Source organism: Phyllopteryx taeniolatus, chromosome 6, assembly GCF_024500385.1.
Source record: "Phyllopteryx taeniolatus isolate TA_2022b chromosome 6, UOR_Ptae_1.2, whole genome shotgun sequence".
Taxonomy (NCBI): Eukaryota; Metazoa; Chordata; class Actinopteri; order Syngnathiformes; family Syngnathidae; genus Phyllopteryx; species Phyllopteryx taeniolatus.
This window is the reverse complement of record NC_084507.1, coordinates 11,749,660-11,764,223: the sequence shown is the minus strand read 5'-3', so window position 1 is coordinate 11,764,223 and position 14,564 is coordinate 11,749,660. Positions and strand designations below refer to the sequence as shown.

The window sequence follows — 14,564 nt, the reverse complement described above, 5'->3', positions numbered from 1 at the left end:
AATTAGAAATATCAGATCCCTTTCACACCCTTCTGTGTATTTGTAATTATTTTAAAGTATATAATAAGAACAAGGGCAGCAATGTCATCCAAATGTTTTAAATATTTTATTCTTGATTCATCTATTTTTTTCATTAAAAAAAACTTCACCTTAGCATATATAAAATAAGTTTGTAATTTTTTTTCCAATGTTGCATCATATTTTTTTATTATTATTTTCTAACAGTGTGGACATTTAAGAGTGGGACATACTGTACAACAAGTTCATTCATTCATCTTCCATAGAACTTATGCTGGGGCCTATCCCAGCTGACACTGGGTTATATATATATATATATATAATTTCTAAAAAATTATAATTATCTGTTTAACAGTTTTAACTTCTGTTACTGTTTCTGCTTTCGTTGCTTTTTTTTTTTTTTTTTTTTTTTAAACTCGACGTGTTCTGGGTTCGTTTAGCATTCCTCGATCGAAGTTTGACAACTCGTACGGTCTAGACAAAATGGCGGCGCACGTCTAGTGGTTGAGTTTGTTTTTCCTCTTTCTCTCCGGCTGGAGAAAACGTAACCCTAACCCTTGCCGAGTTTGTGGATTAACAAACACATTATTATAAACACTTCAACACAACATTAGTCATGTGGTCGAACATCGCTCTAAGGACCGTTTTAAGGTCTTCCTTGGGCGTTTTGAGGGAAAGCGCCGGCACTTCAGGGACGTGCTGCTCGGCGCTGCTGTCGAGAAACAAAGTAAACAGCGGTAAGCACTCAACACGGGACAGTAACAAAAATGGAGGGTGAATTTATGTATAATACGCTTTTAAAGTCAATGAAACGTCAATTCCGAGGAATTGCGCATGCGTAGTTGACATACTGGAGCACATTAGCTACACTTGAACATTTAAATACAATAATTGTATCCCCAAAATGGCCTGTGTCGCAGATGATACTGTAGTGTTGTAATATTTCGACTTATTAAGAATTTTTTTTTAATATTTCGACTTCTTAACTCACGTGAGAGAGTCAACAGACTCAGCTCTCACTATAATGCAGTGCCTTTGTACACCACTGCAAATTGTCTGCAACCATAATTCTTTTGTAATTTAAAAAAAACATTATTAGTAGTAGGCACGGTGGACGTCTGCCTCAAAGTTCTGAGGACCGGGGTTCAATCCCCGGCCCCGCCTGTGTGGAGTTTGCATGTTCTCCCCGTGCCTGCGTGGGTTTTCTCCGGACACTACGGTTTCCTCCCACATCCCAAAAACATGCATGGTAGGTTAATTGAAGACTCTAAATTGCCCATGGGTCTGAATGTGATGCGAATGGTTGTTTGTTTATATGTGCCCTGCGATTGGCTGGCAAAGAGTTCAGGGTGTACCCCGCCTCCTGCCCAATGATAACTGGGATAGGCTCCAGCGCTCCCGCGACCCCTGTGAGGAAAAGCGACTCAGAAAATGGATGGATGGATAGAATTTTAGTAGTATTTCTCTGACGGAGAGTTGGATACAGCCATTAGCCTTGAAAAAGTTACAGATGTTGACTAAAATAAGTATTGTAACAATTATAAAAGCAAATCTATAATTAATATTACATAATTAAAATCACTATATTTATAATACTGTAATAGTTGGATTATTGTATTTTTTTCAACATCAAAATGATTTATAATCTATAAATCAACAAGATTTGTCATGTATAATAATACATATTTTAAAGATTAATTTCAGGCTGCATAAAATTCAAAAGAATGTGCTGTATTATTGTCTATATTTTCTTGTATTCTTATTATTTTTTTAATCGTCATCTCTGACATTCATCCATCCATCCATTTCCTACACCGCTTATCCTCACTAGGGGCGCGGGCGTGCTGGAGTATATCTCAGCTAACTGGTTGCCAGCCAATCGCAGGGCACATTTAAACAAGCAACCATTCGCACTCACATTCACACTTACGGACAATTTAGAGTCTTCAATTAACCTAGCATGCATGTTTTTGGGATGTGGGAGGAAACCGGAGTATCCGGAGATAACGCATGCAGGCACGGGGAGAACATGCAAACTCCATACAGGCAAGGCCGGATTTGAACCCAGGTCCTCAGAACTGTGAGGCGGATGTGGTAACCAGATGTCCGCCGTGCTGCCATCTCTGACATTATTTATTTAAATTAAAGAATAACATTGTTCCACTCAGTACAACACCGGAATGGCAACAGGAGTTGAGAACATTCACTGAAAGATTCACTCACACCTTTAAAATAAAAAAATCGAACAAATTTAGTCATGAATCTTTGTTATCTCTTCACAGTGTTAGGAGTTTTTTCCCCTCCAGCACCAGTCCGACATTATGCTCGCGCTACAAAGAAAAAGGTTGCAGGTAAGTCATTAATTTACTTATTGTTAGACTTTACACCGATCTGATTGGCTTGATCGGTATCGGGCGATAATTAGCATTTTATGCTTATCGGTTTTAATGTCATAATTCGCATTGATCCGCTCTGCGAAAGACATTTAGTCCGCGTCGCCATCGTGTACAGTATATTTGAATCCAAAAGCTAGTTTATTTTTAGCATTGTCGTGTATCTTTTGACGTAGTAATGTAATTATAATCACACAAACCAATAAAGATTTTTTTTTTTTTAAAGATGTCGGCGGTGTGGGACAGACAGCACGTCTGAGACAGATAACACGTAATGCCTGGATCAGACAACACGACAAATCTGGTCTTTCACGATTGCACTATGTCAGACTACTGCAATAAAATCTTTGCATCCCGTCTTTTACGATCACTGGGCTTTATCTTGTCAACTCAAGTGCGCCCAGATACACTCGTTACCATGGTGACGACATCGCCATTATAAGAACAAAATGGGGGGAAAACGTGTGGTGGTGGTCACTGGTGCTCGGGAGATTGTGTTCATTTCAGGATTGCTTGAGGTATGTTCACGTACTTTTAATATGATACGGCTCACGAGCAGGCAACAAAATGTTATGTAGCCTAGCCAGCTAGTGCTAGCACTAACGATTGTATGTAAACATGCTGCCGTTATGTCAAATCATGCTCTAAAGTTTTGGTGTGTGTGTGAAGTAATTTAATTATAATAAAGTAATTCAATTACAGTAAGTTAGCACCCATTATTTCTGTCATGTTGTAATGTTGGTTTGACCTGACTGATTAGAATACATGACCTGACAAGAGCAGTGATTTCCAACCTTTATGGTGCCAAGGCAAATATTTTACAATTGGAAAATCTCACGGCACACCAACAAACAAAAATGTCACAAAAAGTAGATAACACAGTAATTACCGGTACTGTATGTACTTCCTGCCATTTAAGAGCATTTATTTGTTCTGTCTGTCATTATGCCTCACTGGCATAAATAGAGGAACAAAAATACATTATTTCTTGTAAGTCAATAATTTTTTCAGCAGTTAAGTAAAATTTTATAATTTCCCACTTCACACCTGAAGATCGCTTATGGCACACGGCACGCTGGTTGGGAATCACTGGACTAGAGAATACTTTTGAAGATACTCAGTATACAGTACACAAGCATATACAGTAAATGAACAAGTCATTTAAATAGACACATTGCTCCATCTTGTGATCGGTTCGGTGATCAGTTATCGTTTTTTAAACTTGCTGATCGTGTAAAGCCTACTTATTGTGAATGACATCTCTCCCTTTGAACTGGTTGCTTTTTTTTTCTGCCCTCCAGGTCTTGAGAGCCAACTCAGCGACCTCCCGCCGACCATGCTGAAGATGGATTACGCCGCCGTACCCCTCGCAGAAACGTAAATACAACTCACAACACGTTATAGGGGACACATCATGGAAAGTTTACTTTTTAATTGCTTGGACACAAGCCAAAGTCAAAACTTTCCATGGGAATTAACAGAACTTTAAGGGAATAACCTCGAATAAGACAGAAATGTACAAAATTGAATGTTGACTCCTAATAGAGAATTGAAATATTGTTGTGGAAAATATAGATTTTAGCATCATCCTGACTAAAACAACCAGATTTCACGCAAGTACAAACCTTACTGTACCTTGAATTACGAGTTCCCCAATATCTTACTTTTTCCAGTTACGAGCTGCTGCTTCGTCGATTTTTTTTTTTGCATTGGGTTGTGAGCCAAAAGTTGAACCAAGATTCAGATATGCTGCCACTCGAGTGAAATAAAAACGAAATGGAGCAATCGAGCAATAATGATACTACAGCTGCATCAATTAATTGATTAATCACCATCTATTTGATTATCAAATTAGTCGACAACTATTTTGATAATAGATTAAACGTTTAAACGTTGTTTGTCTTATAATTGTCTAAATCGTTGGAATTTCAGCCTCTCAACGGTAAATATTCTCCAATTTCTGTAGTCCTCCATGAAAGCAGACTGATTATCCATCCATCCATCCATCCATTTTCTGTACCCTAGGGTCACGGGCGTGCTGGAGCCTGTCCCAGCTATCTTTGGGCGAGAGGTGGGGTACACACTGATCTGGTCGCCAGCCAATCGCAGGGCACAAATAAACACACAACCATTTGCACTTACATTCACACCTACGGGCAATTTATAGTCTTCAATCAACCTACCATGTATGTTTTTTGTGATGTGGGTGGAAACCGGAGAACCCAGAGAAAACCCACGCAGGCACGGGAGAACATGCAAACTCCACACAGACAAGGCCGGGATTTGAACCCCGGTAGTTTTGAGGGGTTCAAATCCCGACCCCGCCTGTTTGGAGTTTGCATGTTCTCCCCATGCCTGGGGGGGTTTTCTCCAGGCACTCCGGTTTCCTCCCACATCCCAAAAACATGCGTGGTAGGTTGATTGAAGACTCTAAAATTGCCCGGAGGTGTGAATGTGAGTGCGAATGGTTGTTTGTTTCTATGTGCCCTGCGCTTGGCTGGCAACCAGTTCAGGGTGTACCCCGCCTCTTGCCCGAAGATAGCTGGGATAGGCTCCAGCAGCCCGCGACCCTCGTGAGGATAAGCGGTAAAGAAAATGGATGGCTGTTACAGACCAGACCTTTAAACTGAATCATAATTAATTTATGTTTATCAATTTTCTGAAGGATCAATTTAAAATAGTCCTGTTTTTTAATAAAGGAATTTAAAATTTCCAATTTTAAACACCCGTGCCGCCGTGTCAGTTAATAATAATAATCCACACTATCTCCACTTTTAATATACCTGGGAACTGTCTCTCATTAAATTCCACACGATTGCCCACATTTTCACAATAAAAACTTGATTTATTGTTCCTATACCTACTTTTGATTTGGCTGCTGTTCACCGCAGGACGGACGATATTGTCAAGAGACTTCTTTCGTTGGAGTTAGCCAGCCAGGTAAGTTATTTGCTGTAAATGGCTCATAATGTCTTCTAATGGCATCAAGGACTGATTGATTGATTGTGTGTGTGTTTGCCCACATGTCCGTGTGTGTTTTTTTGTGTGTGTGTGTTTAATTCATTCCGTTGCTGTGATTTGGTATTTTTTGTTAAGCTTTTTGTGTTGCATTTTTATGTATGAACGGTGCAATACAAATAAAGTTGATTTGATTTGTCCTTCATCTGTGCCCTCAGAGTGAAAAGTTGGCATTGAAAAAGGAACAGCTGATTGCCAAGGTGCAGCGGGATGAGAGCGACCGCAGCTCAGTGGAAGTTCAGGGTGAATACATTCACCCCCCCCCCCCACACACACACACACACACACAAAGTGAAAGAAAAGTTCTGTTTACTGCCACACACACATACACAATGTTTGTGAGTCGAGTGTGCGCGCTAAAGGACCCTTCTGTTGTGTGTGTGTTGCAGTGGCCATTTTGACGGCGAGGATCCGCAACTTTCAGGAGCACTTGCTCAAACATCACAAGGTGAACGGAGAGAATTCGTGACGCAATAATGTTCATCGGAGCTTTAACGTGTCAACGCGTTTCCTTTCTGCAGGGACACACGCGCACACACACACACATGTATTACAGGATATCCTGTGTCAATCACACCACACACAAGATGATTGCGGTCGGAAAAGTTCCACTTTTTCGACACAATCAGACTGTCGTTTCCTCTGTATTCAATCATCCCTTCCTTTACAATTATGTTTTTCTCTCACGTGTGCCCTCATTTGTATCTTTCAGGACAAGGCGAACAAGAGACGCATGCTGATGGCCATGGATAGAAGAAAGAAGTTGCTGAAGAACCTGCGGCTGGAGCGCTACGATGCCTTCGAGAAGGTGTGCGAGCAGCTGGGCATCACCTATACCTTCCCGCCTGAGTACTACAGGAGGGCAACGCGACGCTGGCTGGCCAAGAAGGCCTTCTGCATCAAGGTAGCAAAAGCACAAGTCGTCCAAGCTCAGACAGCGTCATCCATGTCACCCCCTGTTGGTTACTTGAATCAAAACTCATGAATGGCAACTTTTTCCCCAGATGTGGAAAATTCAGTGCATTAGTCATAGTAATTAATAATAATAATTAATACTATTTAATAAATAACAATACTAATTAATAATAGTAATAATTAATAATAATAATAATAATAATCAACTGGATCTTCAGCATTATTATTACAGGCGGCGCAGTGGACGACTGGCTAGCACATCCGCCTCACAGTTCTGAGGATCCGGGTTCAAATCCAGCCACACTTGTGTGGAGTTTGCATGTTCTCCTTGTGCCTGCGTGGGTTTTCTCCGGGTACTCCAGTTTCCTCCCACATCCCAAAAACATACATGGTAGGTTGATTGATGACTCTAAACTTCCCCTAGGTGTGAATGTGAATGGTTGTTTGTTTTTATGTGCACTGTGCTTGGCTGACGACCAGTTCAGGGTGTACCCCGCCTCTCGCCTGAATATAGCTGGGATAGGCTCCAGCACGGTCGCGACCCTAGTGATGATAAGCGGTACGGAAAATGGATGGATGGATTAATTCTTCTTCTTCTCCTTCTATTAAAATGTTGAAAAACCATGTTAGTATTAGGATTGTTAAAGTTAAAGGATTAACTCATGATTAATCACAAAAAAATATTGCATTAATCATGTATTAACTCAGATTAATCACACAATTTAGTTTGACCACACACGTTCCTTTACCTTTGGGTATCTGAAATGTGGTGCAGGTTGGTATAAGGTAAGTGATCAGGTCAACATTTATGCCAGTGCAAAGATAACTGAGGAGACTCAGATTGGTGTGGTCGGCGGCAAATTTTGCTGCAAATGTCACTCTGATGGGACTTTAAAAAAAACAAAGGTAATTTGCATAAAGTGTAGTGCTGAACTCTCTTTTCATTGAAGCACAAGTTTAAAATACCATCTCAAAGCAAAAGGGGTCCTATGTGTGGTACATTTGGTGCCTGCTATTAATCCCGATTAATCAAAATTCAAGTGTGATTAATCTGAATTAAGAAAAATAATTTATCTACAGCCCTCGTTATTATGAATAAAACTGTCATTTGTAATGTTTTTTTCTCCAACATTCATTTCTAGCTCCAGAAAATACCAAAGCATGAGTTTATTTTTTTCCAAGAAGAAATAATAGTATGTTGCAATAATTTATATAATAACAATTTAATGATATAGCAATTACAAATAAATACCTTGTTTTCATGAGCATTAACTGTGGCAATAACAAGAACCACTGCTGAGCAAGTACTTGTTCGTCCTGTTTCGACATTTTGGCCCAAAGCTAGTCGGGCTTGAATTAGTCAATGCATTCTGCCTCCATTGTATCTTTACTTGTGTGTCCTCTGCTGGGGTTTAGAGTTCATGAATAGTCTTGTACAGGTTGCAGTAACACGTACACCACAAACGAATTGTATTGACCTCAGAGCAATAGCCTGCTTTTTTTCTTTTTGTGTTTGTTTCTTCTCCCCTGTGACGCTCGTGTGGCCTCCCCCGCAGGTCTTCAAGGAGGTGCAGAAGCAGAAAGCAGAGCAGAAACTGAAATTAGCGGCTAAAATGGAAACTGCCAGCCAGTAGATGCCATCATTCGCTGGTAAAAGACAGCATTTTTGGTGTGTTTTTTTCTCCATGTCACCGGTCTATATAATGCAGAGGCCAGTTGCGGCCCGTGATTCATTTGAAATAGCTTTTCAGTAATATTGCACCTCTGTGTAAAAGGCACGAGCAGATCAATGCTGAATCCACAGTACTGACTATAATATGGCAATTATTCAGGATTTCTGTGAGAGACTAATGAGGCTCGAAACATCAATGCTAAATGTACATCCATTTTGTATACTAGTCATTTAATGAAAATAAACACAGTAATGAGGTTAAAATACTTACGAGCCGACTTGTTTTGGGTAACTTCAGTTTTAAAGGAGACATGCATTTTTTCCCATAATTTAAAACATTTCCCAGGTGACGGGGAATGTCACAGACAGGTTACTTTTGTCTAATTACTACGAGAATCAAGACTTACGGAACACAGCAAAAACATTTTGAACTCATGGGGCAGTGCTTGTGTGTATGTGGGGCATGTGGACAGGACCACAAATATCCCTGCCACCACCACCACCACATCTACGACTTCACGGAGTAATCAAGTATGTACCACCAGTCAGAAGCTGATGCTCATCTCTGCATCCAACAAAACTCAATGCAACGCTGCTTACCTTTTGCTATGACGCAAGAGCAGGGGGCATTGCACCTGTCAGTGATGTGGGTGTTTCTGTGTCTGCCTGTCACTTGAAAGTGGCTCTGGATCTTCACGTAGCTGGGCTGATCAAGTCATGGGCGGAGGAACTCTGTGTGGCGATGTGATTACTATGTAAATTAGTCCAACTAACAGCTGTAAAAAAGATTTACTTGTTTAATTTCACATTTAATGGATGGGAAGGCACGCCTGAAACAAGCTGTTGAAAAGTCAGGTTTCAATAATAGGTCCCCTTTAAATGCCAACCCGATACATATTTGAACCGTATCAAAGTGGACTACGCGCACAATGCAAGAAAGAAATAAAGGCAGCATTTCGTCCGAGAATCACCGCAGTGATCTCGTCATCTTTGTCAGCCGTTGAGTTTCACCAATAAACGTTTCTCAACCTGAGCCCCAAACTTCCTGTGTGGTGTCGATCTCAACAGTTTGATCGGGACCAGCACACACGTACGTACACACTCCTTCTGGTAAGTAGCAAAGTTTTTGCACTACCATGCAAAATATGAAATGACTGGCTTATTTTGGACAATGTAAAAAATGCTTGCAATTGATTCAGATACTAAACTCATTTATTATACTTGAAATGATCATGCATGTTTCTTCATAGTCCATTTGTTCAATTGGCTGTAAGGTTTAAATAAGCTTGATACATCTTTCTACGATAGATAACCCATGTTGCAATATTGTACTTTAGCAGTACGTATTACAATTATGTAGTCACATCCTGTTAAGTAAAAAAAATATATCGATATATATCTATATCGATATCTATCTATATCTATCTATCTATCTATATATATATATATATATATATATATATATATATATATATATATGGACTGTATTAGAAGCATGACAGTACTTTATACATATATACAGTTATGTTTTATATATTTTAAAACATTTTTATTCTATTTTAGATAATAAATATAAACATTTAAATATACAATGCTGTATAGTTTTATGATTCCAAATGTATTGTAAATTATGTTGAAGGCAAAAAAGTATAATAATTGTTTTATTTGTAATATTTTTCTAATCGAGTTTATTTTTTAGGTTCGAAAATATTCTAAAAATAGCAAAAACATTTTGAAATACTGTATACCAAGATATTTATTATATCTAGTTATGTTTTTTTAATTATTTATATTTGTATTGTATATAATTGTTTTATTTTTATGACAAAATATGCATATATATATATATATTAGACTTTATACCGATTTTATCGGTGTGATCGGTATCGGCCGATAAACATTTTATGCTGGTCAGCTTTAACGTCATCCGATCAATGACGTCATTGACGGGACAGACAACACGTAATGCCAGGATCAGACTATCAGATGTCAGACTACTGCAATAAAATCTTGTATTCCGATACCACCGCATCCCGTTTTTTACGATCATTCGGCTTTATCTTGTCAAGTCAAATGCGACTGGATAACCTAGTTGCCGTCGCAAACATGCAAACTCCACACAGGTGGCGCCGGTGATTGAACCCCGGTCCTCAGAACTGTGATGCAGACGCTCTAACCATTCGTCCACCGTGCCGCCAAGTTAATTACAATAAAGTAATTTAATTACAGGAAGTTAGCACTAATTATTTCTCGTAATGTTTGACCTGACTGATTAGAATACACGATCTGACTAGAGCAGTGATTTCCAACCTTTATGGAGCTAAGGAACATATATTACAATTGAAAAATCTCACGGCACACCAACAAACAAAAATGTCACAGAAAGTGGGTACATTAATTACTGTATTTACTTCCTGCCATCGAATAGAAGACCATTCATTTGTTCTGTCACTATGCCTCACTGGCATAAATAGAGGAAGAAAGATACATTATTTATTGTAAATATATTTTTTTGAGCAATTAAGTACACAAGTATATACAGTAAATGAACAGGTCATTTAAATAGACACATTGCTCCATCTTGTGATCGGATCGGTGATCGTTTTTTTAAACTAACTGATCGGTGATCGGCCCCAAAAATCCTGAACGTGTAAAGCCTAATATATAATTTAATATTTTCCATTTAATTAGTGTAGGCCTTCTTGGGACTTAATTTGGCCCCTGATAGGAAAAAGTACCTTAAAATCCAATTTGATGTAGGGGAGCTTGAGGTAAGTGCTGAGCCACTGACTCCACAAATAAAATCAGGCTTCATCTTTTATGCTTATTATCCACCCTATAAAGTGGAAATAACAAGGAGAACATAACAATGTGGCAAGATTCAGGTCAATGTTTTCCTACACAAAACAAAGTTTCAGATAGCAGGTGCTATATTTTTTTTCTTAAATAATAATAATAAGAAAACTTTATCAATGTATCAGAACCTGCGGTCCATATGTCAAACCCAGTGGTGACCAGTCAACCGGGCGCAGGTGGCTATGGCACCAACGTCCAAACGGGACAGTGGAGCACAGGCCTCTGCTCCTGCTGCAGTGATTTGTTGATTTGTAAGTATAAAGATGATTTTTTTAAATAATTACAAATGTGAATAAAAAAAATTCTTCACCAGGTGCTTTCGGCTGCATTTGCCCGTCGGTGCTGGCGTGCTACACGGCGGACAAATATGGTGAAAACTGCTGCTTGGGCTGCGTGCCGGGGGGCTTGACGGGAATGAGGACCCACATGAGGCTTACATATGGCATCCAGGTATGTCGAAGTGCCCCCAATGTAGAGAAGTGCTTTGATTTCACTAACAGTTTACACAAGAAAGGAAATGTTGCTCATTCAAGTAAAATTGAGAAACTGGATCACACTTAAGTAATATGTGCAGGTCATAGGTTGTCTTAATCTTCAAGTTTTAAGCAAGACCCAAGTTACTGTGACAAAAATATAACGGGCCAAGTCAAGTCCGCACAAAATTTCTAGCAACTTGTGTTGATTATTTGGGTTAAGCATCTCATAATGCATGTCATACAATCAGAGGTGGGTAGAGTAGCCAAATATTGTACTCAAGAATAATATGACTCAAGTAAAAGTAAAAAGTAGTCATCCAAATATTTACTTGAGTAAGAGTAAGAAGGTACTCAATGAAAAAACTACTCAGGTAAAGAGTAACTTGTGAGTAACTTCAGATTTTTATTTTTTTAAATCAAAGCATGAACATCAAATAAGGTTTTTTTTTAAAAATAATATATGGGAGTCGACACACACCTGCCACCATTTCAATTTTTAACTGCCCAAAAATCAACAACACATTCATTGGGCCCGACAGAAACATGATTTGCTTTATTCACTTAAATGACTTAATGAAGAAGCTGTTTGCTGAATAGACTTTGTGATTGTGTGTGCGACACCATAGAACAGGGCTAATGTTGACATATCCACTATCAAAACAACAATAGAAACATCTGCAACTTACCGCAAGATATTTTCTAAAGTTAGAAGTGGTCTGAAATCAGCCACAATTTAAGAGCTGCATGACAAAGCTGTTGTTTTTTTATGTCTGTAAGGTAAACACACTTGCGCGGCTGTTTTTTTTTCTCCCAAAATGAGTCATTTTAATTGGTTTAATTGAGTCACACGTCACTGTGGTAGCGTTCAATTAAGCGTAACGGGTGCCCTATGCGGAAATCAAAGATGCAGTCTAAAAATAGACGCGCACATGCAAGAATGGATAACTAATTGTAGCGAACGGCATGTCGATCATTGTAACGTAGTAAAAGTATTGTTCCTTCTTCACATAAATACTCAAGTAAAAAGTACAGCGCATTTAAAGTACTCTGACAAATAGTTTAGCAAAAATGTTACTTGAGTAAATGTAACAGTAAATGTAGCGCGTTACTACCCACCTCTGCATACAATTTTGCTCAGTCACAACATATATAGTGACACCTGGCGATACGGGTTTAATTTCTTCGTGACCAAGCTCGTAATTCAAAGCACTCGTGTCCATCCATCCATTTTCTGCTTATCCTTACTAGGGTCGCAAGCGTGCTGGAGTCTATCCCAGCTATCTTTGGGGCGCGGTACACACTGAACTGGTCACCAACCAATTAACAAACAACCATTCGCACTCACATTCATACCTACGGGCAATTTAGTCTTCAATCAACCTACCATGCATGTTTTTGGGATGTGGGAGGAAACCGGATTACACGGAGAAAACCCACGCACATACAAATATAATAATGCATGGTGGAAGACTGGTTCGAGCGTCTGCCTCACAGTTCTGAGGACCGGGGTTCAATCCCCGTCCCCGCCTGTGTGGAGTTTGCATGTTCTCCCCGTGCCTGCGCTCCGATGTCCTCCCGCATCCCAAAAACATACATGGTAGGTTAATTGACAACTCTAAATGGCCCGTAGGTGTGAATGTGAGTGCAAATGGTTGTTTGTTTATATGTGCCCTGCGATTGGCTAGCGACCAGTTCAGGGTGTACCCCGCCTCCTGCCCGATGATAGCTGGGATAGGCTTCAGCATGCCCGTGACCCTAGTGAGCAGAAGCGGCTCAGAAAATGGATGGATGGATGGATTTTTACCTCCCCTCAAACACAAAAATAAAAATCAGTTGAGTTGTACAAATTCTAGGTCACATTACTGGTGGAAAAAGTTTTAAAATGATTTATCTTGGTCAAAATTCTTTCACAACTCAATAACCTGGGATTTGAAAAGGGGTGTGTATACTTTTTAGGTCCTCAGCAGCCTTGTTTTTGTATTCTGCCTGGTGAGCCTCCAGTATTGTGCTGTTTAACAAGTGGAATCGATTTAGTATAACACCATTTGTTGGAGCTGAATTTGCCTTGATTTGTTATTATATAAAGATTTTATTTGATAAAGATTTTATTGAGCACATCTGCCTCACAGTTCTGAGGACCCGGGTTCAAATCTGGCCTCACCTGTGTGGAGTTTGCATGTTCTCCCTATGCCTGCGTGAGTTTTCTCCGGGTGCTCTTGTTTCCTCCCACATCCCAAAAAACATGCATGATAGGTTAATTGAAGACTCTAAATTGCTAGTATATGTGAATGGTTGTCTGTTTCTATGTGCCCTGCGATTGGCTGGCGACCAGTTCAGGGAGTACCCCGCCTCTTGCCCAGATTCAGCTGCGATAGGCTCCAGCACGCCTGCGACCCTAGTGAGGATAAGCGGTACAGAAACTGGATGGATGGATAGTCCTTTGCTGCTGTCTTGTGGCATCGATAGGGAAGCCTTTTGGAGGGGCGGAGGAATCTCTTACTTGCGAATGTTTGCGGCAGGCCTTTTTACGGTTCAAGCAATGAATAAGTCACTGATCTACAATATGTCTCCTATATCCCGTATATCCACAGGGGACAGTATGCAACGATGCCCTCATGTCCTTCTTCTGCGGCATCTGTGAGGTGTGCAGAATGGCCAGAGAGATCCGCATCCGGAATGGAGAAACTTCACCTTAATACCAGCAAGAAATTTAAGGAATTGTTTCCCTCCCCTCACACTCCCCAGAAGAGCATCATACAAAATGGTCCATGGGATGTAGGATGAGATCTCATTTAATTTTATTATTATTATTTTTTTTTTTTTTGCTTTCCTTCAAACAAAAAGGAACATTAGTAGCCTCCTAATGAATAAAGATGCATGTAAATTTTATGCATTTACCCGAAAATGTAACAATGTACCTGATCATAATAAAAAGAAATTGTCTGTACTTGCAATTCAACAAAGTACCAGATTAAAGATGAAAATGTGGTGTTTTTGGATTTCCATAATTTAGCAATTTAATAATTATTTCATTTTATTTAACAATGGGTTTTGAACAAAAGCAGAATTAACTGATGTACAATATCTATATATCATTTAAACTATACAGATATGTATTATTAAAAATTATAATTATGTATTAAAAAAACTTTTAGGGTGGAAAATATTTTTTTATATTTCATATTTGTAATCGTTTATAATACTTTAATTTGCAAT

At 39.3% G+C, this 14,564-nt stretch overlaps 2 protein-coding genes across 3 annotated transcripts; both read left to right on the top strand.

The window, feature by feature from the left end:
- The first annotated feature begins 475 nt into the window (after nt 1-475).
- On the top strand, nt 476-8,282 carry mrps15 (mitochondrial ribosomal protein S15). 2 transcript variants are annotated; one of them, XR_009789078.1, is made up of 9 exons: nt 476-755; nt 2,301-2,369; nt 3,713-3,788; nt 5,303-5,351; nt 5,588-5,672; nt 5,819-5,877; nt 6,142-6,333; nt 6,563-6,735; nt 7,901-8,282. XR_009789078.1 is itself a non-coding variant. In XM_061777249.1 (8 exons), exons 1-8 carry the CDS (start codon nt 635-637, stop codon nt 7,976-7,978), a joined length of 729 nt encoding a protein of 242 aa, XP_061633233.1. In that variant the 5' UTR covers nt 479-634; the 3' UTR covers nt 7,979-8,282. The 2 variants fall into 2 exon arrangements, 1 of the variants encoding a protein (XP_061633233.1); XM_061777249.1 differs by lacking the exon at nt 6,563-6,735 and having other exon boundaries at nt 479-755.
- A 144-nt stretch (nt 8,283-8,426) lies between these two features.
- LOC133479814 (cornifelin homolog) lies at nt 8,427-14,341 on the top strand. The gene is made up of 4 exons (XM_061777250.1): nt 8,427-9,126; nt 10,998-11,123; nt 11,186-11,322; nt 13,940-14,341. Exons 2-4 carry the CDS (start codon nt 11,012-11,014, stop codon nt 14,042-14,044), a joined length of 354 nt encoding a protein of 117 aa, XP_061633234.1. The 5' UTR covers nt 8,427-9,126; nt 10,998-11,011; the 3' UTR covers nt 14,045-14,341.
- The last annotated feature ends 223 nt before the right edge of the window (nt 14,342-14,564 follow it).

Coding starts and splice junctions, on each gene's coding strand:
- LOC133479814 (XM_061777250.1), top strand. CDS start 11,012: ATGTCAAACCCAGTGGTGACCAGTCAACCGGGCGCAGGTGGCTATGGC. Junction 11,124..11,185: donor CTGCAGTGATTTGTTGATTT/GTAAGTATAAAG, acceptor ATTCTTCACCAG/GTGCTTTCGGCTGCATTTGC. Junction 11,323..13,939: donor GGCTTACATATGGCATCCAG/GTATGTCGAAGT, acceptor GTATATCCACAG/GGGACAGTATGCAACGATGC.
- mrps15 (XM_061777249.1), top strand. CDS start 635: ATGTGGTCGAACATCGCTCTAAGGACCGTTTTAAGGTCTTCCTTGGGC. Junction 5,352..5,587: donor CGTTGGAGTTAGCCAGCCAG/GTAAGTTATTTG, acceptor CTGTGCCCTCAG/AGTGAAAAGTTGGCATTGAA. Junction 6,334..7,900: donor AGAAGGCCTTCTGCATCAAG/GTAGCAAAAGCA, acceptor CCTCCCCCGCAG/GTCTTCAAGGAGGTGCAGAA.